The following is a 22,637-nucleotide window of genomic DNA, read 5'->3' as shown; positions in this document are numbered from 1 at the left end:
CGTGACCGTCCCTTTATCCCCCCCAAGGGGGAGGGGGGGTTTCGGGACCACGAAATTCGGATTCCTTGGGGTCAATTCCCTATTCAACCCCGCGGTCTCAGACTTCGTACGACCTAAAACAACCGAGAAAAAGGCCTGGTACGGGTGGTCTGAAACACCCTGTATAGTAGAGACCCGCAATTGATTCTCATGTCGGGTTTCATGGGATGATTTTAGTTGAATTTTGGAGCAAAAATATTTGAATAGTCCAAGAAAATAATGCAATGTTTTGTAAATTAGTGAAAATTAGTTATATCTTTAAAAAGGCTAAAAAGTTGTTTTTGCATCGTCGCAAACTACAGAATATAGATTTGTAACTCTATCATTACCTCTGATTTACTTGAATATACGTTGTAGTAATAACGACGAAGCCACCCCCCCCCCCCCCGTCACGGACCACTGCCCAAAAACTTTACCCGCGTAACAAAAGAGAAGATTGTATTCCCATGGGGTGATACCGGTGACTTAGTGACGACAGGTTGGTGATTTTGCCGAGGTGCGTCAAAATTCAGTATCAAATCGGAATTCTCATTACAGAGGGAAAGAGCTCTTTCGAGAAAAAGTTTCCCTCATAGAGATATGCTGCTTGGTGCAAAACTTAATGGCACGTGGCCGCTTGCCCAAATATTGGACTGGTTTTTACAACCGCCTCAAGGCTGGAAGCAGAAAATCGGGTGGTTGCGATGTACCTATGATGGGTCCAAATAAACACCAATCGTGTCGGCAGTTGCTTTCTGATTGGTCTAGCTAACTTTGCACCAAACAGTATATCTCGATTAGGAAAAGTTGTGCTCGAATGGGCTGCCCCCCCCCCCCCTCAGTAACGAGAAGTTTAGTTTCCTACTGAATATTGACTGCGTTGTGTCTCCTTACAATACATAAAGTGGAAGGACATGCTTAAGGTGCTTTTGTACTTTTTAAAGAAACAATCGAAGCCAGAGAAATAGAACATTGGGGAAGGTAATAACATTAATTCGTTCGATTTAATATTTTCAAGCATAGAATTTGTTCGGGAGATTTTTTCTAACGTGTATGCAGTGTATGCTTGCTTCCCTCTTTGATTCAGAGGGATTTTTTAGAGGGGATTAAAATTAAACTATATACCCTCACAATATAACCATACTATATATTAAAAATCAGTAAATACTAAAGGCTTACAGTATCTAGAAGATCCAACATCTTTGTTATGAGGTAGTACCAGGCGCCTCGGTGAAACTACGGGGAAAAAATCAGAGCAATTATAAGGACAGTATAAGTAGGGTTGATTGAATTAAAGTATTTCCTTTGGAAAATACACTAAACAGTGTAGGAGATTACAACCCTCTCACGAGAACAGATTTATTTTTTTAAAGAGAAAACTACGTTTAATCATTGGGTAAACTGTGTAAATGTCTTTTCCAATTAATATTATGCGAATCATCAGAATCATTATTATTTTATGTAATAATAATTGAGCTTACCGAAACGATTTTACTGAAAAGTCCAAAATAATAAGTGTTCTCTTTCCGACAATCGGCTAACTTTCAGTTGTTTTTAGTTGTACCGCGTTTAGCAGAGAAGAACCAACTGAATATTTAAATTGACTATTGGAATTTATTTCAAACGGCTCAAAAGAAAGGAAAATTAAAAGCATGAGCCGAAAAGTCTATGCTGCATTCTTTAAGACAATCATTGCGTTTTGAGATGTTTCAGGGCGCAGAAAAGTAATTTTACTTATTTAATTTTTTTTTTTTAGGATAGTAAAATTCTTACTTGGTGCAATTGATTAGCTTCATCTGCTGTCCGAGGAAATACGTGTGGCTTTTCACACGATGCTTCGATGACGAACGAGGCAAACCCAGGTTTCCAAAAACACTAAAGAAAAAATTCAAAATATTTTAGTTTCAAACTGATTATAAATGAAAATTGATCGTTTTTAATACTCATTGAAGTATAAAACATATTTATTCTCTGAAACTAGTCCTACGTATTTTTCTGGTTGTAGTTACAATTGTGCTTTTAAGCGCTTAGTCGATAGGCAACGCTTTTTGATTTCGACTTGCCTCTGAGTACTAGTATACTAGTGCTAACTGCTAATGCGTTTAAATGGCGCACCAGCTCATCGGTGTGTAGGCTTTTTGGGGGGTCCATTTTTAAAATAAATAAAGCTGTAAAAACTGTATTTTATGCTTTTAACGTAATGCGCAGGTAGTTTCGATCGTTTGTCTATGAGAAAATTTCTTAGCGGTAGAGCAATTCTTATCGAAATTGATCGTTGAACTCAAGTGAAGCCAAAAAAAAACGCGCCTGATGAGCTCAACGGTGAGCTCATTTTCGGGAAACAAAAATACGCGTTTACGATTTCCTTGGTAACCTTTGTTTGCTATCAGCTGATGTTTTATTTCCATTTCCCAGCCAAGTCGACGGAGTTTATACGTCCTTTCTTCATTAAATACATTTACTAACACCTGAGCGCTTTTCTAATACGACAGACGACAGTATTAGAACTTTCCCGCTTGTTTGGAGTTACAATGGACCGGTAAACAAGATACAACCTCCAGCATTCTGATGAATGTCTCCTCCTCAAAATTTCACGTAGAACACTTCTATAGTCACAAAAATTACTGAAGTGAACTCCTAACCAAGATTACATTTACCGAGGGAGACATTTTTATTTAGGATTGGTTACGAAACATTAGAATATCCCGCCTCTATGAAAAACCATACATTATTTGAATTAAATTGCGCTCTATGTCGGTTCCAGCAAGCCTCTCAATAAGAGTGTCCCTTCCCCATCCAGTGCCGTTCAAAGTGTAAGCAACGTGCAATAACTGAGCCGAAGAGTTGATATTGAAGTTGTCATAATTTTACACTGCAAAAGCCATCACGGTAACGTTCATCAGTGTGCACTCGAGTGGTTTTAACAGTTTTATTTATGATGGGGAAAGTTTGAATTTATGAGTTGAAAAATGTTAATCTCTTTATTAAGAGTTACTTTCAGAACAATTTTCATAGTGTACAAGTCGTGTTTTTAAATGAGAAACATTGATCAAAATGCTTAAGTGTGTACCTACATTATTCCAGTCCCGGTAAAAATGCAGAACTGTTACCCGGACCAAAAGAAATGCTATCCCAAAGCTAACATTGTGACTGTGACTACAGAAATGCAGGAGGAACATTGAATCCACTATGGGTATTGTAACAGCAGCAAGTATTTTTTTTTTCGTAAATATTTGACGAGGAAAATAATTATCCGTGTAAAGGGTTACTAAACCTTGTGTTTTTTATTTGATACTCTCGAAGTATCGAGTGAGTATACCACGTGGTATCTTATTGGTGATCTGTTGGCGGGAAAATGATGATAGTGATGTACTACGGTAGTCAAATCTCTCTCCTCTCATTTTCCACTGATAGGTATTTGTCAAAATAAAACGTATTTCAGAGTGGAATTGTTGCTAGTTTACTACAGATAATATGAATGAGATTCAATACTTAGAGTCTAAATATGTAGTTCTGATGATCCAATTTTTTTCATTTACGAGAAGTAGAAGGAAATTTGACGGAAGACGTAAAAACCAGTGCTCGCTTTTGATTGGTACCATAATTATGACATCATTCGGTTCGGTGCGAAACCGGAGCGTTCTAAATTTTTGGAATAGTTGAGCTTTTTGAACTGCGTATTTCTCGGTCTTGAGTTACTTATTTGCGTTTTTAATGGGCGCATCGTGTTTTAAGCGTCATTTACCCTTGGTAAAATATATTCGCGAGTCAAAATTCGTTCATGGTTTAGTGACCCATTCACAAGGCTGGAGAATATAAAATAAAATGATTTTCTTACTTTATTTTCGGATAAAGATTTAGGGGATAAAGTAGAGGTAGCGATCGGAGTGAACTTACGTAGAAAAAGAGAGCTCCATTCAGGTAGATTTGTAGCACATTATAAGCTGCCATTATCCATTTTATGTTGGGTGTCGGTCGATCCTTCATCAATTTCGGGCCTAACTTTGTGGAAAAATGTATGTAGAACAAAAACAGAGCTATCATAGGCCACTTGGAACCCATCAAAGGCCACGAATCGATTTTCTCATCTGCAATGAGTTCATAAAAAACATGTCAATTAAAAATGTCTTTATGCTCCTTTAGAAATAGTGAAATAAGCATATTGTTTTTTCAAAAATAGTGTTAAAAAAAACACAAAAAAAACAGCTGAGTTTAGAGGAAAAGGGGAGAAACATTATAATGAGTACATATAACGAAAGAAAAAAAGTTGAAGTGAAAAATTCTCATTCTTAACGTACCTAGTTTTGCGAGTTACGAATTGCCATGATTTTAGTGTACCAAGAAAACCATAGATTAATGACTCCCAGGATATATTTTCATTGTATTGTGGTGGCATTGGTAGTTGTTAGGTATATGTACATTTTGGAATGTTTGGGTTTCAGAACGCATTATCAAAAATTATACAGAAACAGTAACTCAATTTCAGAAATATTACTTTAAAAGGGCAAGTACAGATGTGCACAAGAAGTTACTGGTCAAACTAGGTCACAGAATTACAAGGTAAAAGTTTTCGTACCTTCCTAAGTCGGCAACACTGTATCATTGATTGACACAAGGAACTAATTATTTATGCTGGGAATAATTTTTTAAATGTAGTGAATCACGGCTACACTTATTTTCCCTTTATTTGAGCAAAATGAATTTTTTCTTTCACTCGTTGTTTCCTCTCTTTTTTTAAGATTACACAAATGGAGTAAAAAAGCGATGCATGACGAAAGTAAACTGTTGGTGACATTCTTATGTATATGAAAGTTCTATATTTTAAAAGGGCGGAGGTTTATTTTCTCAAGATGGATTTTTTCTTCTTTTCATGCGTGCCCTCAAGCAGTGCTCATGCATCTGCTTACGGAAAAAGCGGAATCGAAGATGCTTCGGCGAAATACGAATCGCAAATATTAGTAATTAGGTTGCAAAAAAGAAATCCAGCACTTTTTTATGAATGTGCTCAAATAATGAGGTGTTTGAGCGTAGTTTGAGTTTGCAATTATAGCACATCGGAAGACGGAAATCTTGCCAACTAAAAAAAAATATACGATGGATACATAATTATAGATGGCTATAGTGAAAAAATGAGTATCTTAAATTGCGATATTGCAAATCTTCGTTCTTTTCTTTCTTTATACTCGGAGAGAATTTCCTTCGAAATTTTAACGCGATTTTTGGTAAACTTTTTTCTTTCTTTTAAAAATATGATCGAACAAAATTTGTTATTTTTGAACATTGTAGTAGTTATAAACATGTTTCAACTCCAGTCATTGAAATGTCTCAAACCATAAGTTTTATTTTATGATTTAAAAAAAGAGAATATTCTGCCTTAGTGGAGATATTAGGACATTATTTGGGAGGATTCAAGTTTTATCAATCTCACAAAATTGCGCTACTTCCATGCGCATGGTATTAAAGACATTATTTGAATGATAGGCAGGTAAGGTCAAACCCTACTCAAACAAATCTTTTTTGTTCGTTTCTCTCATGATTTATCAATGAATAGAAATCAATTGGCAAACAGCAACGGATATTATAGATGGCTGAAGTCGAAAAATGCGTATCTCAAATTGCGACGCTGTAAATCTCCGCTTATGTCTTATATTTTTAAAGGAGAGCAAATCAAGAATTTCTATCAAAATTCTCTGTCAATTTGCCTCATTCATTCTGAGAAAAACACACAGAATTTCAGGGAAACATTTTGATTCGTTTTCTTTAAGGGAAATAAAACATAAGCCGAGATTTTAAACCTTGCAATTAAAATACGTATTTCCCAAATTTAAACATCGAATAAACCTTCTACGTTCGTTTGCCTTTTAAATGGGTATCAACTAATTAAGATGACAAAATTTCTCGATTTTGGATTGCTACAATAAAACTTTGGTTAAAGCAAGACGCCTGATGGCTGGCCAGGTTATGTTGAGGTATTTTTTTGCTGTTGCCTAGCTCATGAACGAGCTCAATCCTAACTCTATGTTTGGTCAAATGTAAGAATTGTGTTTTATAATCTACCCACACACACCTTTTTTCATACAAAAAAAAGTGTACAACCATGACGGAAGACATCAATAACGTGGCCGCTGTTTTAAGTCTCCAAAATTCTAATGTAACTAGTTTAGCTATCAAATTACCATGAAGTAGATGAACTCAGTGTCAGATGTTACAGAATCATTTCAAATGGTGCTAAAAAAGGTCGTGAGGTCTGATATTAAAAGCAATATCCCTCCTTCAGGTGAATGCAGAGTCAAACTGCCAGGGTGGAAAAATTTCATGAAAAATAAAATCTTGAAATTTCACGTGAAATTTTTCATGAAATTTTAGAAATTTATGAAAAATATTGAAAAATACAAGTTCCTCTTCATCTTTCGCAAAATGTAAAAATGTGATTTTCTTCTAGTTTTGGGTGTTTGAGTGCGGGTTACATACTCTAGGACCTGAAAAATATGAAATATTTCACAGGCTCGTGAAATTTCATCAAATATTTCACTGAAAGGGTATCCCGGGATAAGCATGTCAAAATGCCCTTGTGAATGGATTTTTATTTTAACCATTTTAAGTCATCAAGGGTGTCCTAAAACTTAGGTTTTGGGGGATTTTAGCCCCCCAACCCCCTCCGCCCCCCCTCTGACCCCCAAAAACCGCTTTTTTGGGCTATTTTTGACTATGCTAACGTCATTTCCTCATAACTTTCGTAATTTTCGATAGAATTGAACCAAAATTTGTCAGAATCTACATCAATTAGCTTAGTTTTTGTAGAAAAAAATTCATTATCATCGGATAATATTTTAGCCTCCAAAAAAATTCGTAAAATTTTTGAAAAAATCATTTTTTCCCTTTTTTCGCGGCTAGGTGGCGTATGGAAACATGTACACAAACAAAAATTGTCTCTTTTCTTAATTTATACATCCAATAAGATACAGTAAAAATTTCGTGTTGATCGGAGTGGTGCGCCATACTTAAAAACGCAATTTTCTAACCTCAAAACGGCCTAAATGCCACCATTAGCCTCCTTTGATGACTAGGCGTGGAGAAATGTAGAGAGAAATATCCGGTTTTATCGTCTCACCTCTTAAATGATCCACTTAAGTACCTTGAGTCAAAATTTCGAGTCGATCAGAGTGGTGCGCAACACCCAAGCACGCAATTTTCTAACCTCAAAACGCCGAAATTGCTCATTTCGGCACCCATTTTCACTCCGTGTGAAAAAGTAAGAAGAGGTACATCCGATATTATTGTCCTACCTCATAAATTAGACACTTAAGTGCATTTAGTCAAAATTTCGTGTCGATCAGAGTGGTGCGCAACACCCAAGCACGCAATTTTCTAACCTTAAAACGCCGAAATTGCCCATTTCGGCACCCATTATCACTCCGTGTGAAAAAATAAGAAGAGATACATCCGATATTATAGTCCTACCTCATAAATTAGGCACTTAAGTGCATTAAGTCAAAATTTCGTGTCGATCAGAGTGGTGCGCAACACCTAAGCACGCAATTTTCTAACCTCAAAACGGCCAAAATGCCTATTTCAGCACCCTTTATCACTCCGTGTAAAAAAAAGAGAGGTGGGTACATTCGATTTTATAGTCCTACCTCATGAATTAGACACTTGAGTACCTCGAGTTAAAATTTCGTGTGGAACAGAGTGATGTGCAACACCCGAACACGCCGCTTTCTAACCTGAAACCTCCCAAAATTCCCATTTTGGCATTTATTATCACTGTATGTCAGCCAAGATCCCGCTTGAAAATTGCATGATGTACATTTCAAAGTTTATTTTCGCACCCTGCCGCGTAGCAGACCCGGTCACTCAGGGAAACCTCTAAACTCCTAGGATATATATGACTTTAGGGAGGCTCGCTCATCCCCCACGAAGAAGCGTTCCCTCGTCCAAACTTCCATAATACGTAGCGGTGCAATGAGTGCTGGCAAATTCAAGTCAATCTGTCACGTAATACTTAGGACAATTAGTCGAATTTAACGGATTACAGTAGACGTATTTATCGTAATATAGTTGTATTTACCGTGGTCTAGCATTGGCCTCAGTATACCCTTCAGCTCGCCCATAGGGATTCCCTTCATGAATCCCCAGACGCACTATGTGAAGTCTGACCCACTTCAAAAAAAAAAAAAAAAAAAAAAAAAAAAAAAAAAAAAAAAAAAAAGTCTGACAAAATGAACCTTCTTTGCCAAGAAGAAATCATACAAAATACCAACCAAATTAGGTCAAATTTATCTCGTGCTTCTTAAAAAAAATCTATCCTGTAAATTCAAACGCAAAATTGCGATTGACACTAGCAAAATGGAGCAACTTAAAACCATTGATCACTCGTATTTATTTCTTGCCACTGATTTTTGTTTATATTCCGATTTGTATATCATGTCTTACCTTAAGTAATAATTTTGTCATCTCTACAATTGTAAATGTTAATTATATTTAAAAAAAAAAAAAAAACCGTTTCTTTCACTCATAACAAAGTTTCTTCACTGAAAAAGTGTTTTCCTTTGACTTTAGGATTCTTTCTAACCTCTTGTTAATTTATTGACTTGAATTTGCCAGCACTCATTGCACCGCTACGTATTATGGAAGTTTGGACGAGGGAACGCTTCTTCGTGGGGGATGAGCGAGCCTCCCTAAAGTCATATATATCCTAGGAGTTTAGAGGTTTCCCTGAGTGACCGGGTCTGCTACGCGGCAGGGTGCGAAAATAAACTTTGAAATGTACATCATGCAATTTTCAAGCGGGATCTTGGCTGACATACAGTGATAATGAATGCCAAAATGGGAATTTTGGGAGGTTTCAGGTTAGAAAGCGGCGTGTTCGGGTGTTGCACATCACTCTGTTCAACACGAAATTTTGACTCGAGGTACTCAAGTGTCTAATTCATGAGGTAGGACTATAAAATCGAATGTACCCACCTCTCTTTTTTTTACACGGAGTGATAAAGGGTGCTGAAATAGGCATTTTGGCCGTTTTGAGGTTAGAATATTGCGTGCTTGGGTGTTGCGCACCACTCTGATCGACACGAAATTTTGACTTAATGCACTTAAGTGCCTAATTTATGAGGTAGGACTATAATATCGGATGTATCTCTTCTTATTTTTCACACGGAGTGATAATGGGTGCCGAAATGGGCAATTTCGGCGTTTTAAGGTTAGAAAATTGCGTGCTTGGGTGTTGCGCACCACTCTGATCGACACGAAATTTTGACTAAATGCACTTAAGTGTCTAATTTATGAGGTAGGACTATAATATCTGATGTATCTCTTCTTATTTTTTCACACGGAGTGAAAATGGGTGCCGAAATGAGCAATTTGGGCGTTTTGAGGTTAGAAAATTGCGTTCTTTGGTGTTGCGCACCACTCTGATCGACACGAAATTTTGACTAAATGCACTTAAGTGTCTAATTTATGAGGTAGGACAATAATATCGGATGTACCTCTTCTTACTTTTTCACACGGAGTGAAAATGGGTGCCGAAATGAGCAATTTCGGCGTTTTGAGGTTAGAAAATTGCGTGCTTGGGTGTTGCGCACCACTCTGATCGACTCGAAATTTTGACTCAAGGTACTTAAGTGGATCATTTAAGAGGTGAGACGATAAAACCGGATATTTCTCTCTACATTTCTCCACGCCTAGTCATCAAAGGAGGCTAATGGTGGCATTTAGGCCGTTTTGAGGTTAGAAAATTGCGTTTTTAAGTATGGCGCACCACTCCGATCAACACGAAATTTTTACTGTATCTTATTGGATGTATAAATTAAGAAAAGAGACAATTTTTGTTTGTGTACATGTTTCCATACGCCACCTAGCCGCGAAAAAAGGGAAAAAAATGATTTTTTCAAAAATTTTACGAATTTTTTTGGAGGCTAAAATATTATCCGATGATAATGAATTTTTTTCTACAAAAACTAAGCTAATTGATGTAGATTCTGACAAATTTTGGTTCAATTCTATCGAAAATTACGAAAGTTATGAGGAAATGACGTTAGCATAGTCAAAAATAGCCCAAAAAAGCGGTTTTTGGGGGTCAGAGGGGGGGCGGAGGGGGTTGGGGGGCTAAAATCCCCCAAAACCTAAGTTTTAGGACACCCTTGATGACTTAAAATGGTTAAAATAAAAATCCATTCACAAGGGCATTTTGACATGCTTATCCCGGGATACCCTTTCCAATCTTTCATTTCTTTCTTACGTTTCGTGCCACCCTGCCAACTGCAATTCTCTTCTGATCTTAACATCTGACTCACTGGTTGAACTTTAAAATTTAATTCCATATTTTGCATCTCTTTCCTTGCATTCATTTTTTGCTTAAGTTCCAGAAAAAGCCCTTATTTCGTAGGAATAATAATCATCAACAATTGAAATATTAAGAGTTTCTCTCCGTTTCGTTGCATGCAGGAGGAGTCACGAATATTTTTCATGGAATGAATAATTTGTGCGAATTCTCAAGAAAATGCGGGAGCGACTAACCTTGAGAGATTTCATCAGCTAAGGCCTCCCAAAAATGGGGCTCTGTCGTATTGTCAAATCGAAGGCTTGCTCTTGTCGCCATTGTTGCAGCTCGTCAAAACTGGTCGAAATCGCCGTTGGGTCGAAACTTCTCCAGAACTCGGCAAAGTGGTGATCAGCAGAGAACCCGTTTGAACATGTTTCCTTTTGTATCAGAGAGGTGCTTGGGAAGTTAGAAAAAAGGCAAGAGCTTTAGCTCCCTTCCCTTGAAAACTAATCAAATTTTGGGTGTAATTAGTTTGGTCTTTAGGAATTGATGTCCTTCGGGATTCTTGCTTCTCTGTAATGAAAGAATGAGTTCATAAATACCACGTGAGCATTTAAGCACTCGTCAGAAATAACAGTAATATGCGTACAACGATATCATTTTGAGCTCTAAGAGATAAAGTGTATTATGTTGTGACATGTTCAACGACAATCTATGAAAATAAAAACACCCGGTGTTTTCAGGAGCACCCAGATGGAGAGAGTAGGGACAGATCGTCTCGAAAACCTAGGGGCCGAAAAAGTCAGCCAACCTTTTCCACACGAAATATCCGAAACCGAGTCATTAATTGCCAGCCTTTGTATTCAAGGAGGAGCAGGCTGGCTTGGCTGAGAGCTACCAGAGGTGAGATTCAGTTGTTGCAAAAATCGGACACCTGTCTCATGTCTCATCATTGGAGAGATAGTAAGAAAAGAACATTTATGGCGCATTCCAAGTCTAAGTAAAAGCGCCGTTTGAACATTCGAGAATTGCCAAAATTCCCCCTTAAAATATTAATTTTTGAGATAAATAATGAATATTTCTTCTTGGTCTCCTCTGATACTTTAGATCACAGTGCGAAGAAAATTCTCCGAAAAACTGGACGGAAAATTATCACAAGTTTTCATGAAAACTCGTATTTTACCAAAAGAAATTTGGCAACGCACGAAGGTTCGTAAGGCCTTTTTCCTTGGCACGACAGTATAATTGGCTGTTTATTCTGTTTGCAACAAACCTACTGAACGAGTGAAGCCGATTTTTTTTTCAAGTCTGCTCCCTATCCTTAGATAGAAAGTTTTTTTTTTTTCTAAGGTGACGTTCAGTGGGTCATCGGTTATCGAGACAACAATAAGAATACGTCTCGATGCGTGGATGACTCTGACATTTTTTTTTTTTTTACTAACGTGGCGTCGAGGCATTAGGAAGCTTTTGTGGGTGTGCCGTGTCTGCCTCATGCTGACCTTCTTTCCTTTGCAAGAGCATTCTTCTTCATGTCAATTACCTACCTTACTAAAGACTTAAGCTTCGAGGCAAAAAAAAACTCTGTTATTGTGGACAAGCAAGTGATCATACAAGGAAAACGCTACATGGTTTTTTTTTTTTTTTTTTTTTTTTTTTTTTTTTTTTTTTTTTTTTTACCGACTACCACAACATTCGAGAAGATTGATCATCTCTTCAACTATGCAATTTAACCAATTTTGAAAGATACACGTTATTTTCTCCTTTTTAAATTAAACTTCCGAAGTTTTAAATAATTCGTTTCCTTTCAAAAAGGCGTCATTTTACAGGAAACACAGAAAACTCATTTGCATTGGCCAGAATTGTTACTAGGTAAGGCGTGAACTTTGACGTATAGGTGTGAATCAAGTTTATAAATATTAATTTAATAAAAGTTAAAGAAAGAATTATTTATACCAAACAAATTGGCTTTTTTAACATTAGGTTCTCAGAAACCTCTCAAGAAGTTCGCCTTAAAGACGCACATTTTTCCCTACCTAAAAGTGTTCTTAAAGTTAGATGGAAATGAATAAAACATAGCTGGCCGAAATTTCGAAATGGTCATGGGCACGCATTTTTCATTGGAATAACAATTTTCCTGTCCACATGCTTCACTTTGATGGTGCAGCGCCAATACGCGTGAGAAATTTAAAATGAAAATTAATGATCCTTGATACTATACTTAAATCCATCTCGTGTGGTTTAGCATGAGCAAAGTTTTAAATAATAGTCTCTAATAAAATGTCTCCATGCGTTAAGTCGCGTTTGTTACTTTTCTGCGCAGCGTTAAAGTCTCTGAAGAGACACATTTTGCTGTTTTGACGATCTCTCGTGTGGTTCAGAGATAGCAAATTTTGAAAAATAATGTCTCAATGACTCGCGTGCCAATTCGCATTTGTCGATACGCCTCTTTTCCTGCACTGCGTTAAAGTCTCTAAAGGGATTCTTGAATTTTGCCGTCTTCGCGAGCTTTCGTGTGGTTCAGCATCAGTGAATTTTTTAATAACCAGTCAGCAGTTTGAGTAGGAATGATTTACTCTAATTGATAGTTTAATTAGAGGTATTTATAAAATAAGACAACGTTTCTAGAACTGCAATGGGCCTGTAGCAAACTTCAGATGGAGCATAAAAAAGAGTAACTTCTTGTGGTAAACGGCTTAAAAATCACGATGAGCGCATCAGGAAAGTCTGAAATACACTCCTAATTTCACAATCTGCGCAAAAAATATGCGTTTTTTGAAGCTTTCGCTTCAAAAATGATGCTACGGCATAGGTGAATATCCGTGAGAGGAGTCGTTCCAGCCAACCCTTGCGCACTAGGATGCCACGCATTATTTAATATGGTCAACGCCAACCCGCCAAAACAGACAGGAATTTACCAACCGGTGTGTTTATATTTACATTTTCTTTGCGTTGATTAAGACCATGGTGCGCGGAAGCGTCAGCGTGTAGCATCCTAGTGCGCAAGGGTTTGATGGAACAATTCCTCACACATTTAGATTTAAGTATCACACAAATTATGGAAGCAATAACCCATTAAGAGGGTCATATAATAAATCATTCTTTTCAAAAGAGGAGAATTCTTGGAATGACATAAAAAATCGCTGGAATTTCCAAACGGGTTTTTTAAATGTCTTAAATAAAAGTTAGGAAAGTTTTCAAGTAGGTTGCGTTATGATACTTTCTGAGGTTTATCGAGGAGTAAAGTTATCGTATTATAATTCAAGTCGGTCAAAACGGTTAATAGTTTAGTCTCAAATATATCTTGAATAAATGAGATTTTAAGCTCAAAAAATGTTTTCTTGGATGAATTAGTAAAAATGAAAAAAGTATAACTCCCAAGCGTGTTCGGAAAATATTTTAAGTAGTGAAAATTATTGATATACTGTATCCCTCTTAGAACGGCCCTGTCCGGTTCGGGACCGTTCATTAAACATGTAGTGTTCTGGTAGGGGATTCGTTTTGAACCTGCATTTCGAGTGTATTCATGAGCGGACGGGTAGGTGAAGGGGGTCTGGGCCCACGTCAACGTTGAACGTTTTATATTATTTTTTTCTTAAAAATGTTTTCTTTTCATTTTATTATTTTACTTTATTTTGATGTTCATTTTCAGTTTATAGTTCGTATCGATTACTCTCTTTTTTAAAGTTTTTTGATTGAAAAAGGTTTAGACCACTGATTTTACGTTTATTTTTTTTTAAATTCTTTTTGCCTCTGTTCATGTTTTCCACAAAAAAAAGAAGGGAGAAACTGAGATTAATAATTGATTTTTATGCTTTGAAGGGGAGCGTGAGTATTTCTATGGGGTGTAGATCTACAGTACAAGTGCGCTATCCAGGGAGAGAGGGATGAAAATCCAATTTTTAGCATTACGTATCTTATGAGCGGCCCCTTTTTTTGCTGTATGGGTTTTATTTCCTATGCCAAATGAATATTTTTTTCTTGTCGTTCCTTTCCGTGCCATAAAGCAATCTCCTATGCATAAAACTAAAAAGAACAAGTTTTCACTCTAGAAATAAATTGGACCGCGTTTAGCAGCAAGGAACCAAGCCACATCAACTATTACCAGGTTTAACTAGGCAATTTTATTTTTTACAAGAGAGCGTTTGTGTAGATTATTTTGCAAATTTTAAGGAATTTGCTTCGCACTATGCAAAAAAGTCACAGAAATTTGCACAAAAACTGCACAAAAACCCGCACAACCGTTTTCATGTAAAAAATTAAAATGTCCCATTAAATTTAACGATGGCTGCCGTGGCTTGGTTCCTTCCTGCTAGACGCGGTCCAACTGGACCGAGTTTATCAGAAAGGAACCAACCCACATTAAGTTGAAACTGAGAAAAAGAGGTTTGAAAATGTATTCTTCCATAAGACTCAATGTAGAAAATAAACATTGACCCCTCTTTCCATGAATTAGGTAATTTGTATTTTTTGACTTTCAGTTTTTGGCAGAAGAAAATATACGACTAGTGGAACTCAAAAACATTCTCAACTCAATTTTTTCGAAAATTTGGGTTAGTTCCTTTCTGATAAACTCGACCCAATCAGCAGCGGAGATTCCGAATCCCGCAACCAAGAAATGCCCTTTCTGCACCCAACGCCTCAATTAGTGGCACCGTGTCACATTTTTTTCTTTTTAATTTAAATTATTTACTGATTGAAATCCTTCCCAGATAAGACATAATATTTTTACAATATTGGGCAAATATTGTCAGTATTGTCGCAATTTTTACGCAATACTGACAATATTTTGAAAATATTTTAATCAAAATTATTTTTTTAAAAATTTAAAGAATCTTCATTCAGTATTTTTAAAAATAATATGGTTACCCAAAATATTATAAAAATATTTTCACAGTATTGGCACAGTATTTCACAGTATTTTAAAGTATTGGCACAGTATTTATGCCAAAAGTAAATATGGTGCACACTTTTAAGATTGGCTCAAAATTTAACCAATATTGGCCAACCAATTGTTTGCATAAATATCAAAACAATATTGTTTAAATATTGACTAAATATTTCTGTCTTATCTGGGTTGACTTTCTTAGTTGCCTTTATAATATTTGATCCTCTAATCTTAGTTTTATGTTTTATCGTGAGTCTTGTTTTTTCAAGAATCTTTCTTGTGTTTCCCATTGCTCAAATCAGTAATCCTCCCCAGGACTAATGATGCTGATTCTAACTCGAGACTTACTTGCGATTTGGAGACTGGAGACTATCGACCTCAACCGGAACGAAACGAGGAACGACTGACGAAGAGTCCAGCCGCCCGCCACATTAAAAGCTGTCATCAAGGTCTTTGTCTCCCGCGGGCGTCAACGCATCCGCCCGCTGATGCTCCAGCAATGCGATGTCAATAGAAAAGAAAAGCTCTTCCAGAGGCGGCCAATCAGAGCGCTCGCAGATTGCAACGTCACCGTGCAAAGAGAAAAGGGTGAAAAAAAAAACATGGGCAAGAGTCCAGTGTTAATGTTATTTTCTTCTTCTTCTTTTCTTTTCTTTTCTTTCCTTTTACTTTGGTGTCTCTCATTTCAGTAAAATGTCAGTCTTTAAAGTTTTAAAGTGGTGACCTTCTCTCTGCTAATAGCCTGGGGCGAAATAGGGGGAGGTAGAGTCAGGCCCTGAGGATTGCGGTGTGAGCGATCACTGGAAAAAAGTCTCTCCGATCCAGAGTCTGGACTTTGAAAAAACTTGGAAAAATAAAATACGCCTAATTCAATCGGATTTTTGATTGAACCAAAAGGAAATCCGCCTAAAGTAAGGGTTTTTGCTCTCAATTTAAGCAAAAATCCGATTGAATCAATAGTATTTTTTCTTGTTAAATTGTTTAAGAGTAAATTTTTTTTAGTCTCTTGGACTCGACGTCCAAGAGACTTTTTTCCCAGTGAGTTCATTTTGATATCACTAGTGGAGTGCGACACAACTCTCACCACCCACCCCCAACCAAAAATAAACGTTTAATAACGTTTTGACGTAGTTAGTGACGAATTTAAGAGAGGGGTAAAAAGCCTCTCTCAGTCTCCTCCACTCATTTTCTGTCAGCTTGAAGAAAACAGAGGAGAGAGAGAAAGGGAGGCATTTTTTTTATGTAAGGAGGATTTCATGGAGAGCCATTCTACTGCATCATTTTCAGGGAGGACAGAGGATTGGTGGAGGAAAAATAGGTTTCTAGACATTAAAACGTGCATAACCACGATATTTTCAAGACATATTAATACCTGTAGATTGGATTGTTCACGAAAATAAAATGATTAAATGAAGTATCTCCCCTTAACGCACCTGCTTTTCCGTAGGTAATTTATCTCCTTTTCCACTTAAAATCTCCTCAAAAACAAACGGCATCCCTTACCCAAAAAATAAAAAATCTTACTCTGTAATATAAAATCATGAGAGTGACGCGTAACGTTTAACACATGAGGCGCGAGGTGCTTCGGTGGGTTAGACCGCGAAACGGTCAGAAGCATTTTCAATTCACAAATCTTAACAACTCACGCCTAGGTTAGTTTGAATGGATCAGATTTGATTGGATAAGGCTCTGTTGGTCTTCGCCCTAAATTGCCCTTAACTTCTACCCGAAAATTATTTAATGTCTAATCCTGCTCACCATGCAAACATAAATCCTTAGATGAACAACGGTACTAATAGATAAATCATAATAAATACGTTTGTAAACAATTTTATACAAAATATAAATGGCAGAATCGTGTGTTGCTGGAAACCTCTAAGGAGGAAAAACAACATCAAAATGTATCGTTGAATTTTTGTTCATTTTTGTGAGCGTGCGCATCACCAGAGAAGAACTTTTCACATCTGCAGTAAAACCACAAAAATCAGGGAAAATGCAGCATGAAAAAACCGGTTTTAGTCTCAGAAAAAATGTTGCTGTATCGTCCTACAGTCTGTAGGGAATTGCTGGCATTTTTGATACGCAATTGTAAGGGACCTCAATCTGCGGGAAAAGACGGTGGAGTATCCAGCGTGGCCGGAAACACACAGAGCTGTTAACTTTGCACCGCAGTGGCGAGGCGTGAGTGATCGATTATCAATATTTCCTCATTTGAAGCTATGATAAAGAATCGATTATTAAGGTGTCCGTCGCGAACACCCTGTTTATCGATCCTTTTCCATAAGTTTAAATGACAGATCAATCGATTTATCGCAAAGCACCATGTTTTTCCCCCACAGTTTTTTACGCATATTTTGCACTCTCAAAGAGCGCAATATTGGATTTTCGATCTGATCCAAACTGGATTTTTCGACTAATTTACAGGTAGGATAACCATGAATAAAATTCGGCGCTGGCACTTTCACGTCCATCTCGGAGAAGCGATTGATCAATAAAAAAATGAGTCGGCATGAGCGAATTTCTGCGGGTGGATTCATGGTAGATTTTTCGACCACATCGGCAAGGATGCATTGGTGGATCCTACAAATTGGCCACGTTGTTTTCCTCCATTTTAACCTACATGGAAATGTATCAATTCTTGGAGGGGTCAGGTACTCCAACAAGAATCGATTATTTAATAACATAGGTTTAAACGGAGGGAATCCGGTGTTGCCAAATTGCTGGATCCGCCCCAGCAAGGATGCAACCCAAAGAAGACACAACTGGTGGATTCACAAGGATGCAACTGAAACTAAGGTTAGGAACTGAACTCAGTTGTTTGATGAATTTTAGCTAACGTTTGCATCCATCTATTTTTCGACCCGCCTCGAGAGGTGAGTCGAAAATTTTGGATGTGGTCGTCACAGCTGCCAGAATGAAAACCAAATGTTGTAGGCGCACCGCACCGTCACCCGGAGGGAATTTCGTCTTGTTGTAACGTTGTAACGGCGGTTTGCAATATGTCATAAACTTAACCGAATCCACTCGTGGCAATTTGACTCATGCAATACATTATGAGGTCGCCACATAGATGATCACCAGAGCTGGATCGCCCACTTTGTGATTGATAACCGGATTTGAAGCGCGCGAAAACAAGTCCATGAGCAAAACATTGGAGAATGGGTCACTAAACCATGAACAAATTTTTGCTCACGAATACATTTTCTGATGGTAAACGACGCGTAGAACACTATGCACACATTAAAAAAGCGCGAAAAAGTAACTAAAAATCCAAGAAATACGCAGTTCGAAAAGGGAGAATTTTTCGCAAATAAAGAACCCCCCGGTTTCGCGCCAAACCGTATGATGTCATCCGGTACCAATCAGAAGTGTACGTGGGTTTCTATAACTTCCGTCAAATTTCTTTCTACTCCTCGTATATGAAAATAAAAGGAAAGTCGAAACCACGTATACCTTGAGAAGCAAAGGATCGAAATTCCTTCATGTTATAAAAAGTAAAAATTTCACATTAATATATGTGAAAAATAAGAGGAGCTTGCAATTTGACTGCCCTAGTAGGTACGTCACTTCCATCATTTTTTAACCATTCCGACGCGATTGAAATTCATTTGAGTCTTTGGACTTATTAAGAGCAGGCTTTTTCGAGATTTTGGCTCCAAAAATACGCAATAAATCACCACGTAATATACTCATTCGGTACTTTTAGAATATTGAATAAAAAATAAAAGTTTCAGTGACTCATTTTTCATTTTTAATAACTCGAAAATTTACCCATTTAATTACGCCATAATTTTGAAATTCTTTAAAGTTCAGATTACAAACTGACCAACACGCTCATACAATTTCAATGAAAGCTCAAAAAACCGATCAAAGTTGATGACAAAACAGGGTGGCAATTAATTGAAGAAGTTCGCATTTAAAATCACGTGAATTTGAACGATTGGGCCGAGCGGAAAGTCTATTTTTGATAGTACGAGTACCGGTACCTACATTTGTTGTGGGTTAACCTATTGTAGGGGTTAATGTATGGGTTAACCCTGGAGACAGCTGTCTACAGAGAACCTCCAGGACACTTTCCTCGGCTGGGTGTGCCTTAAAACAATCAGCAATTTTAGTGCGTTCAGATGCATCAGTAACTTTTGCGCAAAACAGCCGCGGGCCTAACATAAACGCATCAAGTTTGAACCGAGAAAACGCCGCGTGGTTTAAAGTTTTAATCTTCAGTGTTAAGGACAAAATTTAATGACTATACTTTCACTTTCAAAATATATTTCATCTTAACTTTGAATTTTGGCATGAGTAAATTTTACGACTTGTTGAGTTTAAAACCACTCCCAACTTATTTTTTCCTAAAATGTGACCTGATGCGTCTTTGTTGGACATGGTCCACTACATTCAAAGCGAAAATATTACGCGCCGGTGAGTTGCGCGCCGCACAGTGGATCGAGTCAATCGGAGAGATCAGACACAATTTGGAAACTTTAAAGGCTTATATCTCCGTTTATACAAAATTTTGAGGTTCTAAAAGTGGTTTCATTGGCTACCTCGTGAAAACTTCTTCTAGAGGGGGTTATTATTTGAAATTTGGCAGTATAAACATCAAAATTTGCAGTTTTAGTCAAACATTTTATGTCCGACCTCTGTCATTGGCTCGATCCATCGTGCGCCGGTGGGTTGCGCGCCTGTGGGTTATTAGGCTAGTGCTCCAATCCAATTTTTGCTGTTCTTTACAAACAAGCTTTTTAGCTTTACTGCGACGAAATCATTATTATCGAGGATTTTTTGTCGAGGTATTACTTTCAGGAGCAATACTGGCAGGACATTGGAGGAGGGTTGGATTTTACAAACTTTCATTTATTCTACTCGGCAGTGGATATTTTTACACTACCATAAATTTGTTTTGCGGAATTGCATGCACCGTCTGGAAACGCCTGCGTGACGATACCTGTGAACTACATTGAAAAACTACTTCAAAATTAGAATGGAAAATTTTATGGAATTTCAACTTAACCGATTCGGCAAAAACAGTGGTAATTCAATGATACTTCTCTCCAAATCTCGTCGAATTCATTTTGAAGTTTTAAATAATCTCTTGCGTAGTATTCAATATCATATTGAAACAGATGTTTTAACATGTTACTGCAGGGGAAGCAAGATTGTATACTGCTGTTTTGAGACGAGCCTTTAAAATATAATCGGAGAGAATTCGGCGAAGACTAACTTCCTATATCATCTCTCTGCGGAAGAGAAACGATGCATCGTACTCATGTTGCAGTTCACTTGTCTCCTTGACATTTAAAATCCTCTTTTATAGAGTTAAAGATCACCTCGGCTGGATCGATTCGGTTATGAAATGAAACTAATTCACGCTAATAAATTAATTTCGGAGAACCATACAAGACATGTTTCTAAACAAAGCAATTCGACTTACATTACCTGCGCGTGATGTATGTACTTCATCTTTTGCAGACGCCTTTCGCCGGCTACTCCAACAATTTCATTATCCTCACAATCAGCTCTAAGGATGTTGGAGTTTGAAGCTGGTAGACGCGCCCGCGAATGGAATAAATTACGCACAGGTCAGCTGAATCGCGTTGTTTATAATTCTCGCATATCCTGCTATATTTTTGACCACAGCAGTCCCCAAGTAGCAGTGATCGCGATAAATTGCGATTTAATTGGAGAATGTATCGCGATTTTATCGACGTCGCGATTTATTGCAATATTATCGGGAGAAAAATCGCGATAAATTGCAACAAAATCGCGATATTATCGAACGCGATTTTATAGAGATAAAATTGCAATAAATTGCAATTTTTCATTAACGCATGAATGACGCATATGAAAGATGTTTCTATTCCGCCGCCGCCGCCGTTTTTACCGAGATCCGTTGGTAACTTAACCATCTCATTTTTTTTTATCAATTATTAGTATAATGTTACAAAGACAGACTGGTAAGCTTACCTGAAAACCGGTATTTTTACTGATTTTTTCAGGTAAGAATGCCACTTTTATCGGTAATCAATCCCCGGTAACTTTACCATTTTATCTCGGTAATTCTACCACAGTCGATAAAAACTATTGGCGTTTTTCCCAAGGTCCATCGGTAACTTTGCCATCTCACTATTATTGGTAATTTTACAGAGACAGAATGATGAGATTACCAATAGAACCTTATTTTACCAACCGTATTTCAAGGTATGAAATAAAATACAGAGGAGGGAAAATTAAAAAAAAAAAAAAAAAAAAAAAAAAAAAAAAAAAAAATAAATAAATCCAATGAAAAATCGGTGTCAGTCAACGCAAAGACATAAGTTGTGAGGTTGCGAAGCGCCGATCCATGTATAAGAGGCTTCAATTCGCACACGCAAGTCATATAGTAGTCATAGCATAGTGACAATGTGCTGGCCTTCCACCGTAGCGATTGGGGTTCGAATCCCCGCGGAGGCTCCGGGGATTTTACGCTCGTCTTCGTCAAAGGACCTGACGGCTGAACCTAACGGCAATCGGCTGACAACTTTAACCCCCTTTTTTTGGCGATTTTATAAATCGCTAGGATCATCATCATCTGAGCGATCATCCTCGATCTTATCGCGATAAAATCGCAATTTTTTCGGGCCGATAAAATCGCAATAAAATCGCGAAAAGATCGAGGATAATCGCTCAAATGTTGATGATCCTAGCGATTTTATCGCCGATAAAATCGAGGATAATCGCGACTTTATCGGCGATAAAATCGCGATTTTTCCGTTGAAAAATGCTACTTGGGTCACGCAATATTTTTGGACGAAATATCTCCCAATGGTATCACTCAGCAAGAATTTGTGCACTCAGAGACCCTTTCTTATTTTTAATCACAACCCGAAAAATTAATATTTGTACAATTTAGTGTTGTCAGTTGAGCGCGCAAATGCAAGGATATAGACATGGAAGTACTAGACAAGTCCTGTTATATTCGGCAACACTGAGAGGTCAGCGGGATTTAAGATTTTTTTGAGTCGAAAAATTCGAAGTAGAGTAATTTGCTGTACGTCACGTGCATTTCTATGGGTTTACAGCTCAGAAGAATAAACTACGAATGCTTATAGTTAACATTTCGATAAAATCTGAGCCTTTTTTAGCATCGTAGATAACCGAACATTCATTCAGCTGAATATAACGCAATGAGCAATGAAAGAATGAACGAAGTTGGGTTCAAACCCAACATGCAACTATTTGAACCACCTGCATTTGAGCCCAGTGGTGGGCCGGGTTGCATACGCTAGATTTTGCGGGCGAAATCTAAGATCTGCCCACGGCCTACATCGCTCGCAATAAACGGCTCTAGAGAAAGGGTACAGATACGATCAGCATTTTCCTCTAGCGTACACTGAGAAAAAACTATGGTTTATAAACCTATTAGAGGTAAATATGGAACACCTATAATAGTCGTAAATAAACTAATGATTCTCGGTCTGTGAACCATACTAAGGT

General features: G+C 37.4%; 1 protein-coding gene across 1 annotated transcript; it reads right to left on the bottom strand.

The window, feature by feature from the left end:
• Window positions 1–1,185: 1,185 nt before the first annotated feature.
• On the bottom strand, window positions 1,186–15,883 carry LOC109037307 (very long chain fatty acid elongase 4). Its single transcript, XM_072300681.1, has 5 exons — window positions 15,513–15,883; window positions 10,534–10,852; window positions 3,916–4,106; window positions 1,792–1,893; window positions 1,186–1,254 (listed from the first exon to the last, which is right to left on the bottom strand). The coding sequence occupies exons 2-5, from the start codon at window positions 10,613–10,615 to the stop codon at window positions 1,186–1,188; spliced, it is 444 nt and encodes a 147-aa protein (XP_072156782.1). The 5' UTR covers window positions 10,616–10,852; window positions 15,513–15,883.
• Window positions 15,884–22,637: the final 6,754 nt, after the last annotated feature.

Source organism: Bemisia tabaci, chromosome 5 (genome assembly GCF_918797505.1).
Source record: "Bemisia tabaci chromosome 5, PGI_BMITA_v3".
Classification (NCBI taxonomy): domain Eukaryota; kingdom Metazoa; phylum Arthropoda; class Insecta; order Hemiptera; family Aleyrodidae; genus Bemisia; species Bemisia tabaci.
The sequence above is the reverse complement of the archived record's forward strand: the minus strand, read 5'-3'. Positions and strand labels throughout refer to the sequence as shown.